At 50.3% G+C, this 17,665-nt stretch overlaps 1 protein-coding gene across 1 annotated transcript in view; it reads right to left on the bottom strand.

Moving 5' to 3' along the window:
• Positions 1-17,636, bottom strand: part of TBX5 (T-box transcription factor 5) — a 36,304-nt gene extending 18,668 nt beyond the window's left edge. Inside the window, exons 1-5 of the mRNA XM_086623441.1 lie at positions 17,533-17,636; positions 14,674-14,793; positions 13,829-13,976; positions 11,423-11,575; positions 1,455-1,546 (exon numbers count right to left, since the gene is read on the bottom strand). Coding sequence (XP_086479567.1) covers positions 1,455-1,546; positions 11,423-11,575; positions 13,829-13,976; positions 14,674-14,793; positions 17,533-17,624 — 605 coding nt within the window. The 5' untranslated portion in view covers positions 17,625-17,636. The remainder of the gene's footprint in view (positions 1-1,454; positions 1,547-11,422; positions 11,576-13,828; positions 13,977-14,673; positions 14,794-17,532) is intronic.
• Between the last annotated feature and the right edge of the window lie 29 nt (positions 17,637-17,665).

Raw genomic sequence — 17,665 nt, 5'->3', positions numbered from 1 at the left:
TGCTGTCATTGGAAAGGGAAGGCAAGCAGGGAACACAAGGCACATTCAGAAGACCATGGAGATGATTTAGATTAAGAAAATATTAAATTTTTTTTTTTTACAATATATGTATTTACTTCTTTTTATTTATTGTCTTTTCTGGGTCTGAGCCTGATAACGTTTGCACACAGGAGTACAGCTGCCCATTTGGGTAGTTTTATGGGTGTCGGCGTTTGTAGGATTACGGGCATTATTTGTTGCCCACCAGTGCAATTTGCGTGGCTAGAGAGACCCACACTCAGGTCACCAATTACAGCAACCAGAGGAGACTTCTACATCTGCACCAGCATCTCCACCCCAGCCCTCAGTGACCACCTACAGTCAGCTCCTGGGCAGGTGGTGGAGAGAGCTCTCCCAGAAGAAGGTCACAAGGCAGGTCCCTACAGTCCTCCCCTGAGATCCAGCTCTACCGGTCCTGGAGAACAAGGGATCTGAGTCACTCCTGCCTTCCCAGATGGAAAACGCTGTATTGAGTGTCTACATCTGTCTTAGTTATAATCATGGGTATGGCACTGTTCCTGCTAAACGTTTGCACTAGGAAACAACTTGACACATAGATGAAGTTCCAAGTGAAGTGAAGGGTATGAAGCTAATTACCAGCAGGACCTGACATTTAGAAAAGGACTTTAAACAGGAATTTTAAACAGGATTTAAGCTTGATTTTCAGCTTAAGCACTTACATCCAAAACTGAGATTCAAAAAGACCTCTTCAGCCACCTGGCCCTGGAGATCCCAACATTTTTTAATACCTTCCTTCTTCAACCCAAAACCACCACGTCTACACTCCTGCTCTGCACATTCAGGACCCACCAGGCAAACACCCTCCTCCTGCCAAAGACCCTCTGAAAGCCAAAAACCAGCACAACGTAGGTCTCCACACCAGCATCTCCAGAGGCATCTGGAGTATCCCTAACAAACCTGCTCCCAGAACAGAGCTGAGCACTTTGTCTTTAAAGCATTGCCACCCAGGTTAAAAAAAAACACCCAACAACTCTTCTGCAGCTGCAGCCTGATGACCAGAGCTTCTCAGAGTTAGTCCAAGTCTCTTGTTGCTTTAAACAGGTTTATGCCCACATGCAGCAGCAGAGACACCTGTTTAGCACAAAGCTAGAGGTTGTTCTGGGTGGGGACATGCCAGAGAGAAATACAAGGTCCCTGCAGCCAAGAGGACAACCTACAAGTGAGAACCTGCCTCTGTAACCCAGCAGTGCATTCACCTCAGAGTGGGAAGTCCTGAATTTTGGCCCCATGTCCTGGTGATGTTTCAACAGCTTGACATAGAATGCACAAGCAGATGCCAGAGAAGGGGCTATCACTGAGCTTTGGCTTAGCTCAAGCCACAAGTGACACGCAAAGCAAAGCCCAGGTGGCTCTCATGGTCCCGAGCGGGTCTCCGCAACGAAGGCACACGTTACCTCTGCATCCTGGACATCCTGTGGAGCTCCATGTCGTCGCTGCCACGGAAACCTTTCGCAAAGGGGTTGTTCTCGATCTTTAGCTGGGTGATCTGAAAGGGAGGAAATGCAACGGGTTCATCGCAAGTCCAAGGCACGGCCTGGGAGAGAGGGGATATTGTTTATTAAACCCAAGCCAACAGGGATGTGGAGGAAAACACCACTTTCAGGAGCTCAAGTCGTTCTTCAGCTCAGGCATTGACCACTCCAGATGGGCCTTTCTCTAGATCTCTCCACTGGAGAAATATCTCCTGTCAACAGCCTCTCACTTCTCTCAGGCTTGTCCCAGAATTAACACATGGGACCGCACACACACACACAAATTCCTCTCTGGAGGAAATCTGCTTTCTTAGAGTTACTTACTTTCTTTTTCCTGTTGGGACAGAAAGGGCTGCACTTACCAAAGAGCCAGGGGTGAAAGTCATATTGCCTAACAAATCCCACTGACACCAACAAACATTTTCTCATCAACATACAGCCAGGGCCAAACCCTTACCTCTCAGACCCTAAATCCTCTCACCCAGGCTGATAAGGCTCACCCTTTCTGTATATCACACCAGCTAAATGTACTCCAGGTGCTCTGCATCTGACAGCCTTCCCCAGCCAGCCCCACACCTGGAAGCACTGCATTGACTAACTACCTAAGGCACTTGGAGGGCAACTCCACCTCTGACCATCATGCCCTGGAAGAGTATTTGCCTTCCCATCAATTCTAGAAGAAATTAAGAGACTAGTTTGCTTGCCTAGTTAGCTACCTTCAGCATCTAAAGTTTGCGGGGATGAATCCCCCTCAGACTCCTACCTTTGGTCCTCTTACAACATCTAAGTTTAACATTCAAAGCAGCTGCTGTACAGAACGTACCCTTATCCAAAACCACTGTGGTTGCTCAAAGAGGTGCAATCCTCTCCTTCACATACCACTCCTGAGGACTCAGGCGAGTAGGTTTTCTCAAGCCAGGAGTTGCCATTTAAGCAAATATGGTGGACCAGCAGCACCCTCAAACAGCCCACTGGTCTTGTACAAAGTCACTCTGCCATGCCAAATTTGATGCAGACGCTTTGGTGTCTTTGCAGAGCAGGACTGAGTCTGGTTTAGGTGTGACCTAGCTGCAATGCCCTAGTTGAGTGCCAACCTCACACCAGCTGCTCCTCCGGAACTGGCACAGCAAAACAAAGGCAGCACCAGCTCTGGTTCAGTCCCCAAAAACTCAACCATAAACCCACTCATACATGAAATAAATCTGTCCACAGCACACAGCTGGAGTTTGCAATCAGAGGACCTCAGCCTTGGAGGAGGAAGAGGAGAAGATGAGTCTCTGTGCAGAGTCTCTTATCAGCCTTCAGCTTATCTTTAATATTCCAGCAGAAAAGGCAACAGTTCCCCTTCTTCGCTTTCTCCATCACAAGCCCTCAGCCTGGAGTTGGGAGAGCCACTTGCACCTGCCCAGGAGGAGAGACAACCCTGTGTTCGCCCTTGGAGGAACTTCATGTTCTCACCACATTTTATGGAAATGCTCTCCTTCCTTCCTATTGGAAGTCGGCCCAACAGGAAGGAAAGCGCTCGAGATTAATGATGGTAGAACAGAGAGAGGTTCGTGTTCACCAAGTCAAGCACACACAACTGGACCCACCTCTTTGCCAAAATTCAGAGAAAAATCTGGCTCAGCTAGTGTCAATAGCAAACCCCGCCAGGTGTCTGCGCAACCAGAATATTTTGCTATTTTCTCATCTTATAGCTTATTTTTGGCCAAAGGCCATTTATTTATTTGCCATTTTTGCCCATTTCAGCCCCAATTCTCACATAAAGACCCCACCAATCCTACACTTGCCCCCATGTGCATTTCCATTAAATCAGGACCTAATCTAGTACATAAATAAGGCATTGCTCTTTTTTTGTCACGCGCTTCAGATTTCAGAGAGAAGGATGAACAAACAATCTATTTGGTCCAATTTGCCATTTGAGCTGTTCTCAAGCAGTAAAACAGGGGCACGTTTTATAATTAAAAGCCCTGAATAATTAGACAACCAGCTGTGTAGCTGGCAGAGAAACTGCCCATATCAGTTTCCACCGGAGAGCTGATGGCATTTCTTTAATGAGTAATCGGCATTATTCGACTTTTTGAACGTTTCCATGAAATTTTGCGTTCTGAAGCAACACGATAATGTAGGGGTTGTCCTCACTTGCCAAACCCAATGGCAATATTTGCTTGCACAAGTGAAGTCCTTCACTGAGCGAGGATTTACAGTATTGGCACCGGCACGCAAATGTACAAAGGGCCGGATTCATCCCAACCTAACCGAAGGCATTTTAACCAAGGCGCCTGCACCGGGAACCTCATCTGCCAGCGTTCCTGCTGGAATCCATGGAGGGACATGGGGACTGCCAGAGGGCACTGGGGCTCTGAGGTGGGTAGCGTTGCCTTCACACGTCCCCAACACTCTCCATTCATTGGAGAAGGAGCGGTCAATGCGTTAGCCCCTAATTTAAGGACCTCAGTTGAATGCCCTGTTTGATGAATCAAGCCTTTAATCGCTCACAAAACATCAAACAAAATATCATATGGGACCTCAATCTTGCAGATGTGCTGCTTTATGAGGAGAGAAGTCCCCTAACTCTTATGGGGGAGACTCTTACAAGCAGTGGGACTAACATATGTGTTGGTGGCAGAAAACCCCATGTGGAGCATGGTTAACTTCAGCCTCCTTAAAATTAAAGACCTGCTGGATTGAAAGCACCTAGGCAACCAGAGACTACAGAATATTTAAAACTGGGTCTCAGCTCTTTGATGTACTTCAGATGGGTTTCAGCAGGAGCTTTCAGAGCAAAATTTCCCTAGGTGATAACTCTTGGCATCAACCCTAGCGCTAAGCCAGGAGGGTCCAAGCCAGATTTAACAAAATCGTACACAACAAACCAGAAAATAGAGAAAAATTGGTCAATCCCTTCTTTAGAAAATAGCCTGTGGAAGATATTTTGTTTGGCCAGTTTTTGTCCAACTTACAAACTATTTCAGAGGTGGAAAAGCAAACGAATGGGTGGAAACAACCTTCTTCTGGATCAACTTTGCCGTAGCGAAATGCTGTTTAATTAACTGTACGTCACTGCATGGAGTGGGAAGAAAAAGCTGTCAGAAAGTCAAATGACAGTTACATCATGAAAAATAAAAAAAAAAAACACAATGTCCTGCGAGGTCATTAAGACAGAATGCCCAGGCCTAAATGATATACAACAAATTCAATAAAACTAGGGCTTTATGTATTTGTTACCGAAAGAAGCTGATGGCAAAATTTGCTTCTGACCACTGATTTCTAAAGCTGCTGCAGACCCTTCCGAGACAAGAGCTTGCCAGGGTGAAGCCTCCCACACTGACACTTTTCAGAGCTTGTCTGGCCTCTGGGTTTATCTTCACTTTGATGGGAAGCCATAGTTCCCAACGAAATCTCAGCGCCGCTCCCCTGCGCTCTTTTTTCTGGGCTACCTGACCACAAAGCACTTCTGCTGAGACATTTCCAACGGCATCTTTAGCTCCAGCGTGATAAAATTTAGCTTTGCATCTAGTTAGGTCAAGGAAAGACGCTTTACTTTTTATATTTTTTTTGCACAGCCATCTGTTTCTATGGGTATGTGTGTCTACAGGCTCATGAATATTGCTATGGCCGGGGTCAAAACTACCACTTAGTATTATTTTTTGTCAAGCATTTGCCATAATAAGATTTTTCTCCATTGCTTCTAACTTTACAAAACTTTGTCAGGGCTGTGAAGTTCCACACCAGGTGTCTGCTCTGGGCTTCTATCAACTGGTTGCACATTTTTTGAGCACTTCAGCTAAGGGAAAACACAGCACCCTGCCCCTCTTGGGCTCTTCTGGAGGCTTTTCTGGAGCTGCCCTGAAGGCTGGGCATTTTGGAAAAGGAACTCCATGTTCTTCAAGGAGGGGGATCCTTAGTTTCTGAGCTCTCTTCTCGTGAAAATCTGCCCCAGTTAGACAACTTAAAAGCCTGAGCAGGAAAAAAAATCAGCATTCAGGTTGTTCCATTTAGTGAAGCAGAGGCTGGGGGTGATCTTTCCTCCCCAACTGAGAGTGCTTGAACCTCTCCATGCTCTGGGGATGCATACGCGCTGTCCCTGCCCTGCAGATGACCATGGTCCTGCTAATCGTGGAAAATATGGGCCAGGACCATCCCTGCCACCACTGCAGCCGGCTGTGCTGGGAGCAACTGGGGTGCTGGGCATCAGGGCTTGAGAGCACAGAGCCTTTTTCTTTTGCACTCTCACGTAGCCCAGGTGGAAACCGAGTCAGCGTGGATCAGGAAGCCAAATCAGAGCAAAGAGAGGGAAAGAAACAGATGAAGACAAGGTGCCTGCTGACACTACATACATCTGGCTGGGCCAAGCAGAGGAGCTGGATGGGGAGCTGGGACTCGGAGCTTGAGGTAAAGGCCGGGGGAAGCGGGGGGGCTGCTGGCGAGGAGGAGAAGATGCTGAACCCAGAAGGCAGCGAAGGAAGTGGCAGGGACTGAGAGCCAGTGGCCAGTCAGAGGTACTGGTGAGACAGAGGGGCTCATTGAGGAGGCCGTTGGCTGAGCTGGGAGACAAGAACAGAGGATGAGAAGAGACAGACCTTGCACAGTGTTGGGTTGGGGGAGGAAGGAGGTGGGCCGGGAGGCGGGAGTAAGGCTGGAGAGAGAGAGAGAGCGTCTTTACGGAGCCTGGGGAGAGGGACTGGAGCAAGGACTGAAAGGGACTGGGGGCTCGGGGCTGGCTGAGTACCCTGCCCTGGGGCTGGCAAGGAGACAGGAACAAGACTGAGGACAAAGGGACAGAGGGAGACTGGACTGGTTCAGACACAGGTTGTGAAGGGCACAAGACCTCTTGAAGGAAGCACTGTCTCACCAAAGCCCAGAACGGGACTAAGCATTCAAGAGTGGATATGTGAGGAGACCCAGAGAGGTTCAGCGAGAGGAGAAGAACTCACTGTGGTCCCCAAGTGACCAAGGGCTGCGCAGAAGCCACCAGTCCTGGTGATGAAGGGGAGATACATGGTCTCACCTTGCTTAGCCCCATGGAGCCCTGTCTCTCACAGTGATTGAGGGGGACCCCTTCAAAGAGGAGCCTGCCCTGAGACGAGAGAATCTTCCCCTTCTTGCCATGGAGGTGTGAAGACATGGGGCCAATGGCCCCAGGCTGGGCAGGGAGAGTTTGGGGGACACAGCCCTGCAGGGCTTCTTCAGAGAACTGGACCAGGTGGAGTCACTTTGTGGGGTGCCAACCAGGCCACCATGCTGGTGGCCTCCACTGAATTGATGGAGGTGGCTACCTGCAACCAAAGCCAAGGAGAACTGAGCTCTCAGGGCAAACTGTCCCAAGCCCAAGGACCTGCCCACCTCCAGAGGCAGCTACACCTACACAACCCTGCGAGACGCCTTGACAGAGTGGCAAAAGGCCACATGCTGACAGGAGAGCCGCCCAGGCAGCTCTCCAAAATCCAGCAGGACGGAGCACCAGCTGACTTGGCCGACTTAGCAGTGGTCTTGTAGTACAGGGGTCTTTCTAGGGGTGGGATGAGCCTATACGTTCAGGAAGCCCACGCAGTATGTTTCTCTACACCCACCAGCTATCTGGGGGCCCATCAAAGTAGCCTTCAGCCAGGCCTTTCACTGGTTCTCTGCATTGCTATGGTGCATGTAACATTTCTGGGTGCCTATAGCATCCCAGCTGGGGCTATTGTTTCCTTAAAAGAATTTGGGCTACCAAGAATGTTTAATAACTTAGAAGGAAAAAAAAAAATCAGCATAAAACCGGATATCCTGAGGGGGGGAAACCAATATAAAGCCCAAGCCCAGCTAACGGGGAAAGTCGGTTGTAAAAATTAATGAGAATAATTGTTGTGAATTCTTGCTTTTGAAAGAACCCTCGTGAGGGCAGAACCTTAATTATTTCTGTCTATTAGGGTTCATTTCCTGGTCCTAAGCGGAGAGCTAGTACCTAATAAATACGAGCTAGTAACACAATGATTTAAGCTACAGCAAAATGGTACTTAACTGCAGGGGAAGTTAATATTTGGGAATCGACCTGATTGCAAGCACCCATTGTGTAAATGGCAAGGAAATGAAATGTGCATGTGACCTATTTTAACACCTCGGTATTTCTGGGGTCTTTTTTTCCGAGTTGTGGAGAGGGGGGAGGTGGTCAACCGAGCTGCTGACAACCGCACTGAAAACTTAACTAACGTTTTCCTTCGTAGCTCAAGCCTCCTTTTGGGGAGTAGGGCTGGGGAAGGGGAGATCCCAGTGGGCTTAAATATCTTTTCAGGCTGCCTAAAATATCAGGGGAAATAAGCACGAGCCCTACGTTGGGATTGCAGCTGTGCTATTGAAATAAATCGACGGATCTGAAATCAGGCAGGTATTTCTATGAGCTGTGTAAGCAGAGTCTCAAATGCATTTATAGGCAATTAATACTGTAATGTAATTCATTGATAACATAGTTCTCAAAACCTGAAATGCATGTATGTGTAAATTGGTTGGTGTATATGTACGTGTGTGTGCGTGTGAAATACATGGGTGGATAAAAACGATGCGCAAAGTACGTACGAACTGTGTGTGATCACGCAGATGGGAAAGTTTGTGTGAAGGATGCGCTACAGGTGATGGGTGGAAGTGAGGGAGAGATGGCTGTAAATGGGGGAAAAACAGGTAATGCCCTGGCAAAGAGATGTGGGGACGGACAGGCAGACCCCTTCCAGGAGCTCGAAGCAAACACAGACCAGTAAGACTGCAATGGTTTACAGCAATGGGCAATGCAGGCTGCGTTGGAACATGAAAATACGTTTTGCCAAGCAACATCTCAGCTGGGAAAGCTGAACTGGGGGTTCTGCCTGGGGAAAAGACCCCACTCGCCACTCGGCTCCGCCGGAGGATTTCACCCCGTCGCACAGCCGGCATCTGCAGCAGCCCCAGCTGCGCGCCACCATGGCCCCGCTGCTGTTCTCCATCTGCACTGGGGCAAGCTATGAATTTTATTCCCTTCCCTGGAGGGAGATGCCATTTAGGGTAGATCATGCCCTGGTTTATTTTTATGGCTCTATCTTTCTCAGTTGGGTCTTTATCTTGGGGCTAGAGCCACTCTCTTTACTTGTTCCCCCAACGATCAAGCGCAGCAAGAAGAGGAATGTGTGTGTCGGGGCTGGGGGGGGGGGAGGAGAGGGATGTAAGTGTATGTAAAATGTGTAGGGGGTGTGTAAAATATGTAGTGGTGTCTGTGTGCGTGTGCGTGTGCGTGTGCCTGCCGGGACGCGAGCGCGTGTGCGTCTGTAGGGATTCCCTGCGTTTGTCAGGGCGTGTGTTTTGACAGACACGGAATCGCAGATGTCATTTCTTATCAACCAGATGTGGTTGATTTACAATCAAATATTCCTGCTCCTCCTAACATGGCAGTTTTCCCAAACTACTGTGCTTGACATGTTTCTGCTTTGCTTTCGGTTTATTCGCATGATCATTTCTTTTTCTATAAACCAGTCCTATTTTGCTTCAAAGGCAAGCAGTTAAATTCAGGTCTGCGTTCTCATAGGGAAATGCCTTTAAAGCGAGCAGCGCGTCCTGTTTTATTAACTCCCAGTTCTATTAATATTATATTCTTTCTCCGAATCCATCAAGCAGAAGTTAAACTTGATTTTATAGCATCCACAGCGGAGTTATAATTTAAGGCATAATTTGGCGAGGACTCAATTTGGACTCGGTTTGCTTGTCCTGACCGTGCCAACAGCTCCTATTTTCAAGGGCAGGGAAGTATTTTCTTTTCTCCCTAGTTACGGTGAGCCACTCTTTCTTCTCCAGCCTACCTCTGCTCTCTGCACCTCCTTTGCCAACTGATGGACAGAGGAAACGTTATGGTTTCGCACAGGTTTAGGAGCTTCCTACTTAAACCCTGGATGCTCTGCTGGAGATCTATCTGGGGTGTTAAATGAACTTCTCCTTTTGAAAAACAAGGATTTCACTTCGTCAAGTGCAAAGGAGCCATCCTACCTGTCCGTAAGTACAAGTAAATGTTTGTAGTAATCACTTTGAGTGTGATTAGGGAAGGAATTTGCTTTTTTTCTGAAGGGAAATTGGCTTTTCATGGAGCTCTGCCCTAGAGAGGGGTTATGGGGGTCTGTGGGCAGTGCTGAGGGGCAGTCAAAGATGTGGCTAAACACATCTGCTGAGAACTACCCCAGCCCTGTGCCTTCCTCCTCCTCCTCCTCCCTTGCTGGGTGGGGAAGCCCCAAAAGTGGAGCAGGGGAAGGAGAGGGGGCAGCAGCCCCTTGGTGGGGTTACCGCAGGGGAGGAGGGGGGGGAGGCAGGTGGAGGGGGGCAGCAGCGGGAACCCCCGCATGTCCTCCCAGCAGCACCCCCACAAAACCTGATGGGATTTTTTTTTTTGGCTTTTTTGCTTTGTTTTGCTTGGGCAGGCAGGGAGATGATTTCAGGCGCAGAAGCCTCCCTTTCCTTCCAGGGCCTCCTTGCTGCCAACCCCGCAGCCCCCCACCGACCTCCCCTTCCCCAAACAAAGGCCCGGAGCGCAGCCAGCCCGGGTTATCAGTGGCCCGGCCACGGAGGGGAGCGCCGGGCTCCCTTCTCCAGATTACAAGGCTTTGACCGATGCGGGGGGAAAGAAGATAAAGCCAACTTCCTCGGTTGGTCGTCTCCTCTCTGAGCTAAACCATCCTGTTGAGCTAATTCCTCCTCAGCTCGCCCTGAGCCCCGTCTTTAGACGTTTTGTCTGTGTCGCCAGGAATAACAGAGGGGATGGGATGGGTGTGCGGAGAGAGGGGAAGAAGGGGAGAGGACAAGAAGGGAAGAGGACAAGAAGGAGCAAAAAAGGAAGAAACAAAGAAAGAAGGGAAAGAAAGGGAAAAAAGAAAAGGAGGAAAAAGAAAGAAAAGAAGGGGAGAAGAAAAGAAGAAGGGGGAAAGGAAGAAGAAGGGGGGAAAGGAAGAAGAAGGGGGGAAAGGAAGAAGAAGGGGGGAAAGGAAGAAGAAGGGGGGAAAGGAAGAAGAAGGGGGGAAAGGAAGAGAAGGGGGGAAAGGAAGAAGAAGGGGGGAAAGGAAGAAGAAGGGGGGAAAGGAAGAAGAAGGGGGGAAAGGAAGAAGAAGGGGGGAAAGGAAGAAGAAGGTGGTGAAAGGAAGAATGGGATAGGAAAAGAATGTGGGGAAAGGAAGAAGAAGGGGGTGAAAGGAAGAAGAAGGGGGGAAAGGAAGAAGAAGGGGGGAAAGGAAGAAGAAGGGGGGAAAGGAAGAAGAAGGGGGAAAGGAAGAAGAAGGGGGGAAAGGAAGAAGAAGGGGGGAAAGGAAGAAGAAGGGGGGGAAGGAAGAAGAAGGGGGGAAAGGAAGAAGAAGGGGGGAAAGGAAGAAGAAGGGGGGGAAGAAGGGGGGAAAGGAAGAAGAAGGGGGGACAGGAAGAAGAAGGGGGGAAAGGAAGAAGAAGGGGGGGAAAGGAAGAAGAAGGGGGGAAAGGAAGAAGAAGGGGGGAAAGGAGAAGAAGGGGGGAAAGGAAGAAGAAGGGGGGAAAGGAAGAAGAAGGGGGAAAGGAAGAAGAAGGGGGGAAAGGAAGAAGAAGGGGGGAAAGGAAGAAGAAGGGGGGAAAGGAAGAAGAAGGGGGGAAAGGAGAAGAAGGGGGAAAGGAAGAAGAAGGGGGAAAGGAAGAAGAAGGGGGGAAAGGAAGAAGAAGGGGGGAAAGGAAGAAGAAGGGGGAAAGGAAGAAGAAGGGGGGAAAGGAAGAAGAAGGGGGGAAAGGAAGAAGAAGGGGGAAGAAAAGAAGAAGGGAGAAGAAAAGATTAAGGAGGAAAAGAAAAGGAGGGGAAAGGGGGGCCGAGGCTCAGGAGGAGCATCGGGAGAAAGGTGGGCGAGGGTATGCGGTTCGCGGGTGCGAGGGCCGGCTCAGCCCCTCACCTTGTGGTTTTGGTAGGAGGTGACGGCGATGAAGGCGGTCTCCGGGAAGACGTGGGTGCAAAAGGCAGTGTTCTTGGAGCCGAAGCCGTTGTTCTCGTCCGCTTTCACGATGTGGAGCCGGGGCTGGTATTTGTGCATGGAGTTCAGGATGATCTGGGCAAGGGGAGAAGGAGAGGACATCCCGTGGGAATGGTGGGGGCACAGCGTGGCGCACCCCACCGCTGCCCGGGAATGAGAGGAAGAGGAGGAGGAGGAGGAGAGGGACCCGCAGGTCCTCGCATTCCCTTTCCCAAAATCTTCGTCCTCTTCAGGGCTCCCCCAGAAGGGCTGATTTAGGTGCTGGGGTGGGGGGACATATCTCCCAAGAAACCCCCCTGTTCCTCCCAACCAAGGAGCCCACTAGGGCCGGGTATTGCTGTGAAAGGTGGGTCCTTACCTGCTGCCCACCCCCCCTCACCAGCCCTGGGCTGCGCTGCTGTGTCCCCCACCCCCAGGGTATGCCGAAGCTGCTCCCCGCAACACGTGTTGGCATCCTGAACCTGCTGCTGATGGGAAGGGTCTCCACCTTTCCAGGCCTTTCATAGCCCCAAAACCTCCCAGATCCCCACTACGACAGTTCGGACATCTCAAGACACCCCCCCCCACCCCCCCCCCCAAGAGGGCAAAGAGGCAAGAAGGGGGGATGGAAGCAGAGGGCTGGAGGGATTTAGTGTGTCCCCCCCAGTCACCCGCAGAGGATGGGAGAGGAGAGTGACGGGGGTTGGGGGGGGAAGACGCGCCGTGTTGGAGATAAAAAGCGGTCCCTGCTCGGTACCGGGTTAATCTCGGGGGAAGGTGGCGGGGGGCCGCTCGGTCACGATAATGACTGCCGGACCCTGGCGACAGCGAGACGCAGCGCGCCCCGCCGCCGCCTCCCCCGTCCCGGGGGTTTAAGCAAATTGCTTTGACATCCAGAAAAGTCGTAGACATCAACGGTGAACGATCTAATGGTTTTTAATTTCATTACAGCGACTCTAATTGAGAGACCTCTGGCGCAGCTCCTCCTCTGAAGTCCCTCATTGTCCCCCCAGTGCCTTCGGTTTGTTTAGAGGGACTTTTCCCCAGAGCCGCCTGTTCGCAGCGGGGGATGCCTGGCCCCGTCCCCCACCCCTGGACTGCTCCCCAAAACCACCCCGGGGAGGGTTTGGAGAGGTCCCCCCGGCTGCGCTGCTGCGGAGTCCCCGCTCTCCCCGGAGCAGTGGGGAAGGACCCGATCCCTGGCAAGCAGCACTTGCAAACCGCTTTGCCTCCAGCTCAAGGCAGAAATAAAATAAAATAAAAACTATAAAAAGGAAAAAGAACTCAACCCCCCCGCAACTGGAGGGGGAAGGGAGCGCTCGGTAAAAGATGCTCAGCGTTAGGGTGGGCTGGGGGCTCGTCTGGCCGCTCTGCCCTGCAGCCGCCCCCCCCACGCCCGCTTCTTAGCGACCACGTGGGCGAGGATTTAATAGCACAAGATTTATCATTAAAAAGCGAAGAAGAAAAAAAAAAAAGAGCTTGGGAAAAAAAAAAAAGAAACTGAAGTGTTGAAACGAGACTGGAGAAAAATACGCTCTTGGAAAGGGATGGAGGGATCTGGATTCGCATAGCCGCTTAAGTAATTATATATATATTTTTATAGAGAGATATATATTGTTCATACACACACATACACATTCGCTCAGAGGAACACGCATCTTTGGAGACCTTCGAAGGAGGGCTGTTTCTGGCTGCAGAATTCACACAAGCTTTCACGGCCCCACGAGTCTTGCAAAGACCTTTTTACGTCCTAGAAGCTCTAGCGGGATTTCAATTTTTTTTTTATTGTTTTTAATTATTGTTGCTTTTGTTGGTTGGTTTGTTTTTTTTTTTTTGTGGGGTTTGGGTTTTGTTTTTTTTTTTTTGTTCGAGAGATCCACATGGGTTTAGGTCCTATTTCCTTGAATAATTATGCCTGATTGATTTTACCTGTTAGCCAAATTCACGGAAGCAACGAGCAGATTTTAACGCTCCAAGACTCCCCGCGAGATTAAAACCAGGGAGCTAAATACTTAATTAACGCGGGGGTGTTTCGCCCACTCGCGGACTCCAGCCCCGGGTGTCTGTAATCAATTCCCACGCAGCGCTGCGAAATAGCCCATTTTTAACGTTTATGCTTCCTTTTTTTGGCGGAGGGATCCTTCATTGGGGTTCATCCCGCCCTCTCAGGGAAGAAAATAACACCCCACCAACACAACGGATTTGGGGCTGGGTGACATTGCCATGACCTTGATGGCGCCGGCAGTGGGGGGGGGGGGGTTCACGCCCTGGGACAGGGACACGAGCACGCGTGGGAGCCCCGGTAGCCCTCCGCGTGCACGGTGACTTTCTCCCGCCTCCGGTACTTACATGTCCGAAGGGATCGAGGTGGTTGTTGGTGAGCTTGAGCTTCTGGAAGGAAACCAGCTGCCTCATCCAGTGCGCTCCGGTGGCCGGGGAGTCGGGGTGCACGTACAGCCGCCCGGGCATGGCCGGCTCTGCCTTCCCCGTCACCGACCTGCGTGGGGACACAGGCACTGAGCTCTTGGGGCTTGGGGACCCTCCCCTGGGCTCCTGCACCCCTTCCATCCCCCGCAAAGGGGTCCTTCCCGTGGGCTCCTGCACCACTTCCATTCCCTCCCACTCAGGTATCCCCGTACGCGGAGGCAGCCGCGGGGCCGGACGGTCACTCCGTGCGTGGGGAGAAAAAGCATTTACAAACACCGCTCGGGGAATTAATCGAGCTCTTTGGCACCTTTCCCGTCGGAGACGACTCCCGCTGTTTCCCCGTTTAACCCCATCCTTTCCCCCCCTCCCTAATTACCGGCACCCAAACCAGGAGCAAAGGACGGACCAATCCTTCAAGATTTTCCTGCCCGGAGACATTCCCTTCCTTAAAATAATTAAACTGTTGGCTCCACAATAGCCAATAACCTCATCGTCAGACAGGATTACAGTTATCGTTAGCTAACTGCGACAGATTTTTCTCCTTTTTTTTTTTTTTTTTAATCCATTTGTCTCCCAAGAACCGCGGGAGCATCCCGGCAGGCTCAACTGAATTCCCTGCAGCCCAACATCTCTCCTTTGCAGAGGCAAAAGAAGGGTGAGGGGTTGATTCAGGTGTACCCCCCAACCTGTGCTGCCCAGGTTTGCCCAGCCCAGCCCTACAGAGCTGCCCTCCCTCCCTCCCTCCCTTCCCCCCCGCGCGTGCTTACCATTTATTATCTGCGAATTTGTATCTGTGGTCATCCGCTGGTACAATATCCATCAACAGTATGTACTTAGTTTTTGGATTAAGCCCAGTGACCTTCACTTTGTAACTGGGAAACATACGCCTATAAAAAAATAAAATAAGTACATAAGTATAAAAGCGAAGACGGGAAAGTTTTCCAAGGTGGTTTCGTGTGTTTGAGAGGAGAGGAGGAGACGGGGTGTGTGTGGGGGTGTCATTTAACAAAAGGGCAACGGTACAATCTCGGGTGGACTTTCCCGAAAAGCTCGGGCAGAGGATGGGTGCACCCTTCCCCGGGGTCTGGGAGAGGTTTGGGTGCCACTCCGGGTCCCAGCTGAGGCGAAACAGGCGATTTATGGAGGCAGAATGGCAATTCTGAGTTCATTCGCCTACTCGTGTGCGTGCTCGGCTATTCGTATTTTTTATTAGTTATTTGTTTCACCAAGAGTTCGACCCTCCCCTCTTTGAACAAATCTGATCGTGAGAACTTCTGGAAGCAAGTTACAGAAACCACTGGAATAGGAGGGGAAAATGTGCCAAAAAAAAATTAAAATACATATTTTTCTGTAAATATATATCTTTAAAAAAGTATATTTCAACTACCCCGCGTGTATCAGCGGTTCTGTGTGCAGATATGAAAAAAAAAAAAAAAAAAACAACACCTTGGACGCACTCAGGTGTAACAGGGAATCTGCGCGGAGCCCTGCGCGCCTACAGAGACATCAGCGAACACACCTGACAAATCCTTGGAAACGCTCGGATACACACTGAAGACAAGGGGCTTTTCGAAATATTTTCCATTACTGCAAGGCAGGGACTTAAAACACTCATGTTATTTTAGTTTGAGCTTTCCAAATATTTTAAAATAAAGCAGATGAAAACGTATCCTGGACTTAAAACACGCGTAAACAAGAAACTCCCACACCTCTAAAAATACTGCGCTCTTCTGCGAGGCTCGGGCTCTTATCTCTGCGATAGGGCATCTGGGCTGGGGTTTAATTCAGTTGTAAAAACCGAGGGGGGCGGGAAGCTACCAACGAAGAAAGCGGGGATTTAGCTTTAAGGTTTTAAGGGAGAAGAAACCAAATTCCACCTGAAGAATGATCTGCAATTCCATGGAAAACACCTGACCGGCAAGAACACCGACTTCTCCAACGATAAACATGGGGGATTATATAAATAAGGAAACCGACCCCCTCTCTCCCCTAAAGCCTCTGCACTGTAAATGTCTATTTTATTGCTCTCCAGACGAGCTTTCTGTCCACTGCGATATTTGTTTGAAATTTCTGCAAGGTGGTTTATGTCTCTCTCCGTTCCCTGCTTTTTTTTTTTTTTTCTCTGGGAACTCGGGGTGTTTCGGGGGGTCTCTCTGCTCCCCCCAGCCTCGACCCAAGCCAGAGCCCAGCCCGTGTCCCGGCGTCGGGCTGCGGGGGTCTGCGGGACCCCGGCCCCCAGCACCTTCCCCGGTGCATCCTCCCTCTTCTTTATACCGCAGAACCCTTCTTTAAAACAGATTTTTTTTCCAGCAGCAGCGAGATTGAAGGGGAAGACGAACTGGGAGACAGATCGATTCGCTAAAACTTCACACAGTCAGCTCGATATTTTTTTTTTTTTCCTTCCCTCTTCAGGCAAATTTTGGAAGACCGCGACAAATACGAGATGACAGAGCAAACCGAAAGTTTGACTCCGCGGTGTTTGTCGTGCCCCTGCAATCTAAAGCTACTACTGTTTCTACGCGCGGAAGGAATTTTCCTCCCCTTTCTTTCGAGGATTTTAAGTTAAAATCACAACGAAAAAAGCCTCTTTCGGGCTGCCCCCAGTTTGCTGTTAGGACTGGAGAGACTGTTTTACTGGGTCTCGCTGGCTTAGGTGCTCTTCAATTTAACAGTCCTCCGACATAATATTAAGGATAAAGTTGAATCGCCTCAAAACCGCCCAAATATACACGCGTACACATCAAAATATCTATGGATAATGTCTGCTCAGCCGGTGATGGAATCGATTACGCGTAGTCCCAATAAAATCAGATTTGCAAGGCTGTATATTTTTCTACACACCCACGCAAACATACACATATAGAAATGCGTATCTGGACGCAGTTAGATCCGCGTGTTGTTTATTTGCGGACACATCTATCTACGCATCTAACCAGCTTTGCTATCAGTCTATAAACAGTAGCCAAAGACCACATATACTTTTAAATGGGGTGGCGCGGGTGTTCTGGATATATTCGCCTCAGTGTGCGCGTAATAAATAAGAAACTTCTGTAAACAGCGTGTAAGGCATTGCAAAATCGCAGAAGGGTCGAGGTGCTCCTTTAATTAAAAATAATAACAATAACGAAATCGCCCAGCGAGCTGCTCTAAACAAGGTTAGGTTTTGGCCAAGTGGTCGCAACTCGCGTTCGCCTGGAAAACTTCCAAAGGCCTGAAATTGGGATTAACGATCCAACTGTTCTGGTTAAGAACAAAGCCAGAAGAAACAATTTCTTCTGTATATAACCTCGCGGGGTTTGGGGGGGGGGGAGTGTCTCCCCACTGTCGCCCCGGGGGCCCGGTCTGGCACTGCCGGGCAGCCCGGGCCGGGCTCTGCGGGCGCTGCCGGGGCCGTGACACACACCCACGGCGGGGGGTCTCGCACACGACAGTCGTGACCGGACCGATGTCAGGGAGAGCGGGATAGCGGCCGCGGACACGCACCCCCACCCACGCGGCTGTGCGAACACGCGTGCCCCCCCCCCCACCACCTCCCGTTGGCAATTATCCCCCCCCTCAACACCCGCAAACGAAGGCAGATTCAGCCCCGCAGACACGCGGGGGGTGCGGGACCCCCCTCCCCTTACCTCCCGGCCTTTGTTATGATCATCTCCGTCCCCACTTCGTGAAATTTCAGCCACAGCTCCCGCTCGTGCAAAAACACTTTTATCCCCTCCATGCCCTGCGAAGGAGGAAGGCACAAACCGTCAGCCCCGAGCG

This window comes from Tauraco erythrolophus, chromosome 19 (genome assembly GCF_009769465.1).
Source record: "Tauraco erythrolophus isolate bTauEry1 chromosome 19, bTauEry1.pri, whole genome shotgun sequence".
Classification (NCBI taxonomy): Eukaryota; Metazoa; Chordata; class Aves; order Musophagiformes; family Musophagidae; genus Tauraco; species Tauraco erythrolophus.
This window is presented reverse-complemented; position numbering and strand designations above follow the sequence as displayed.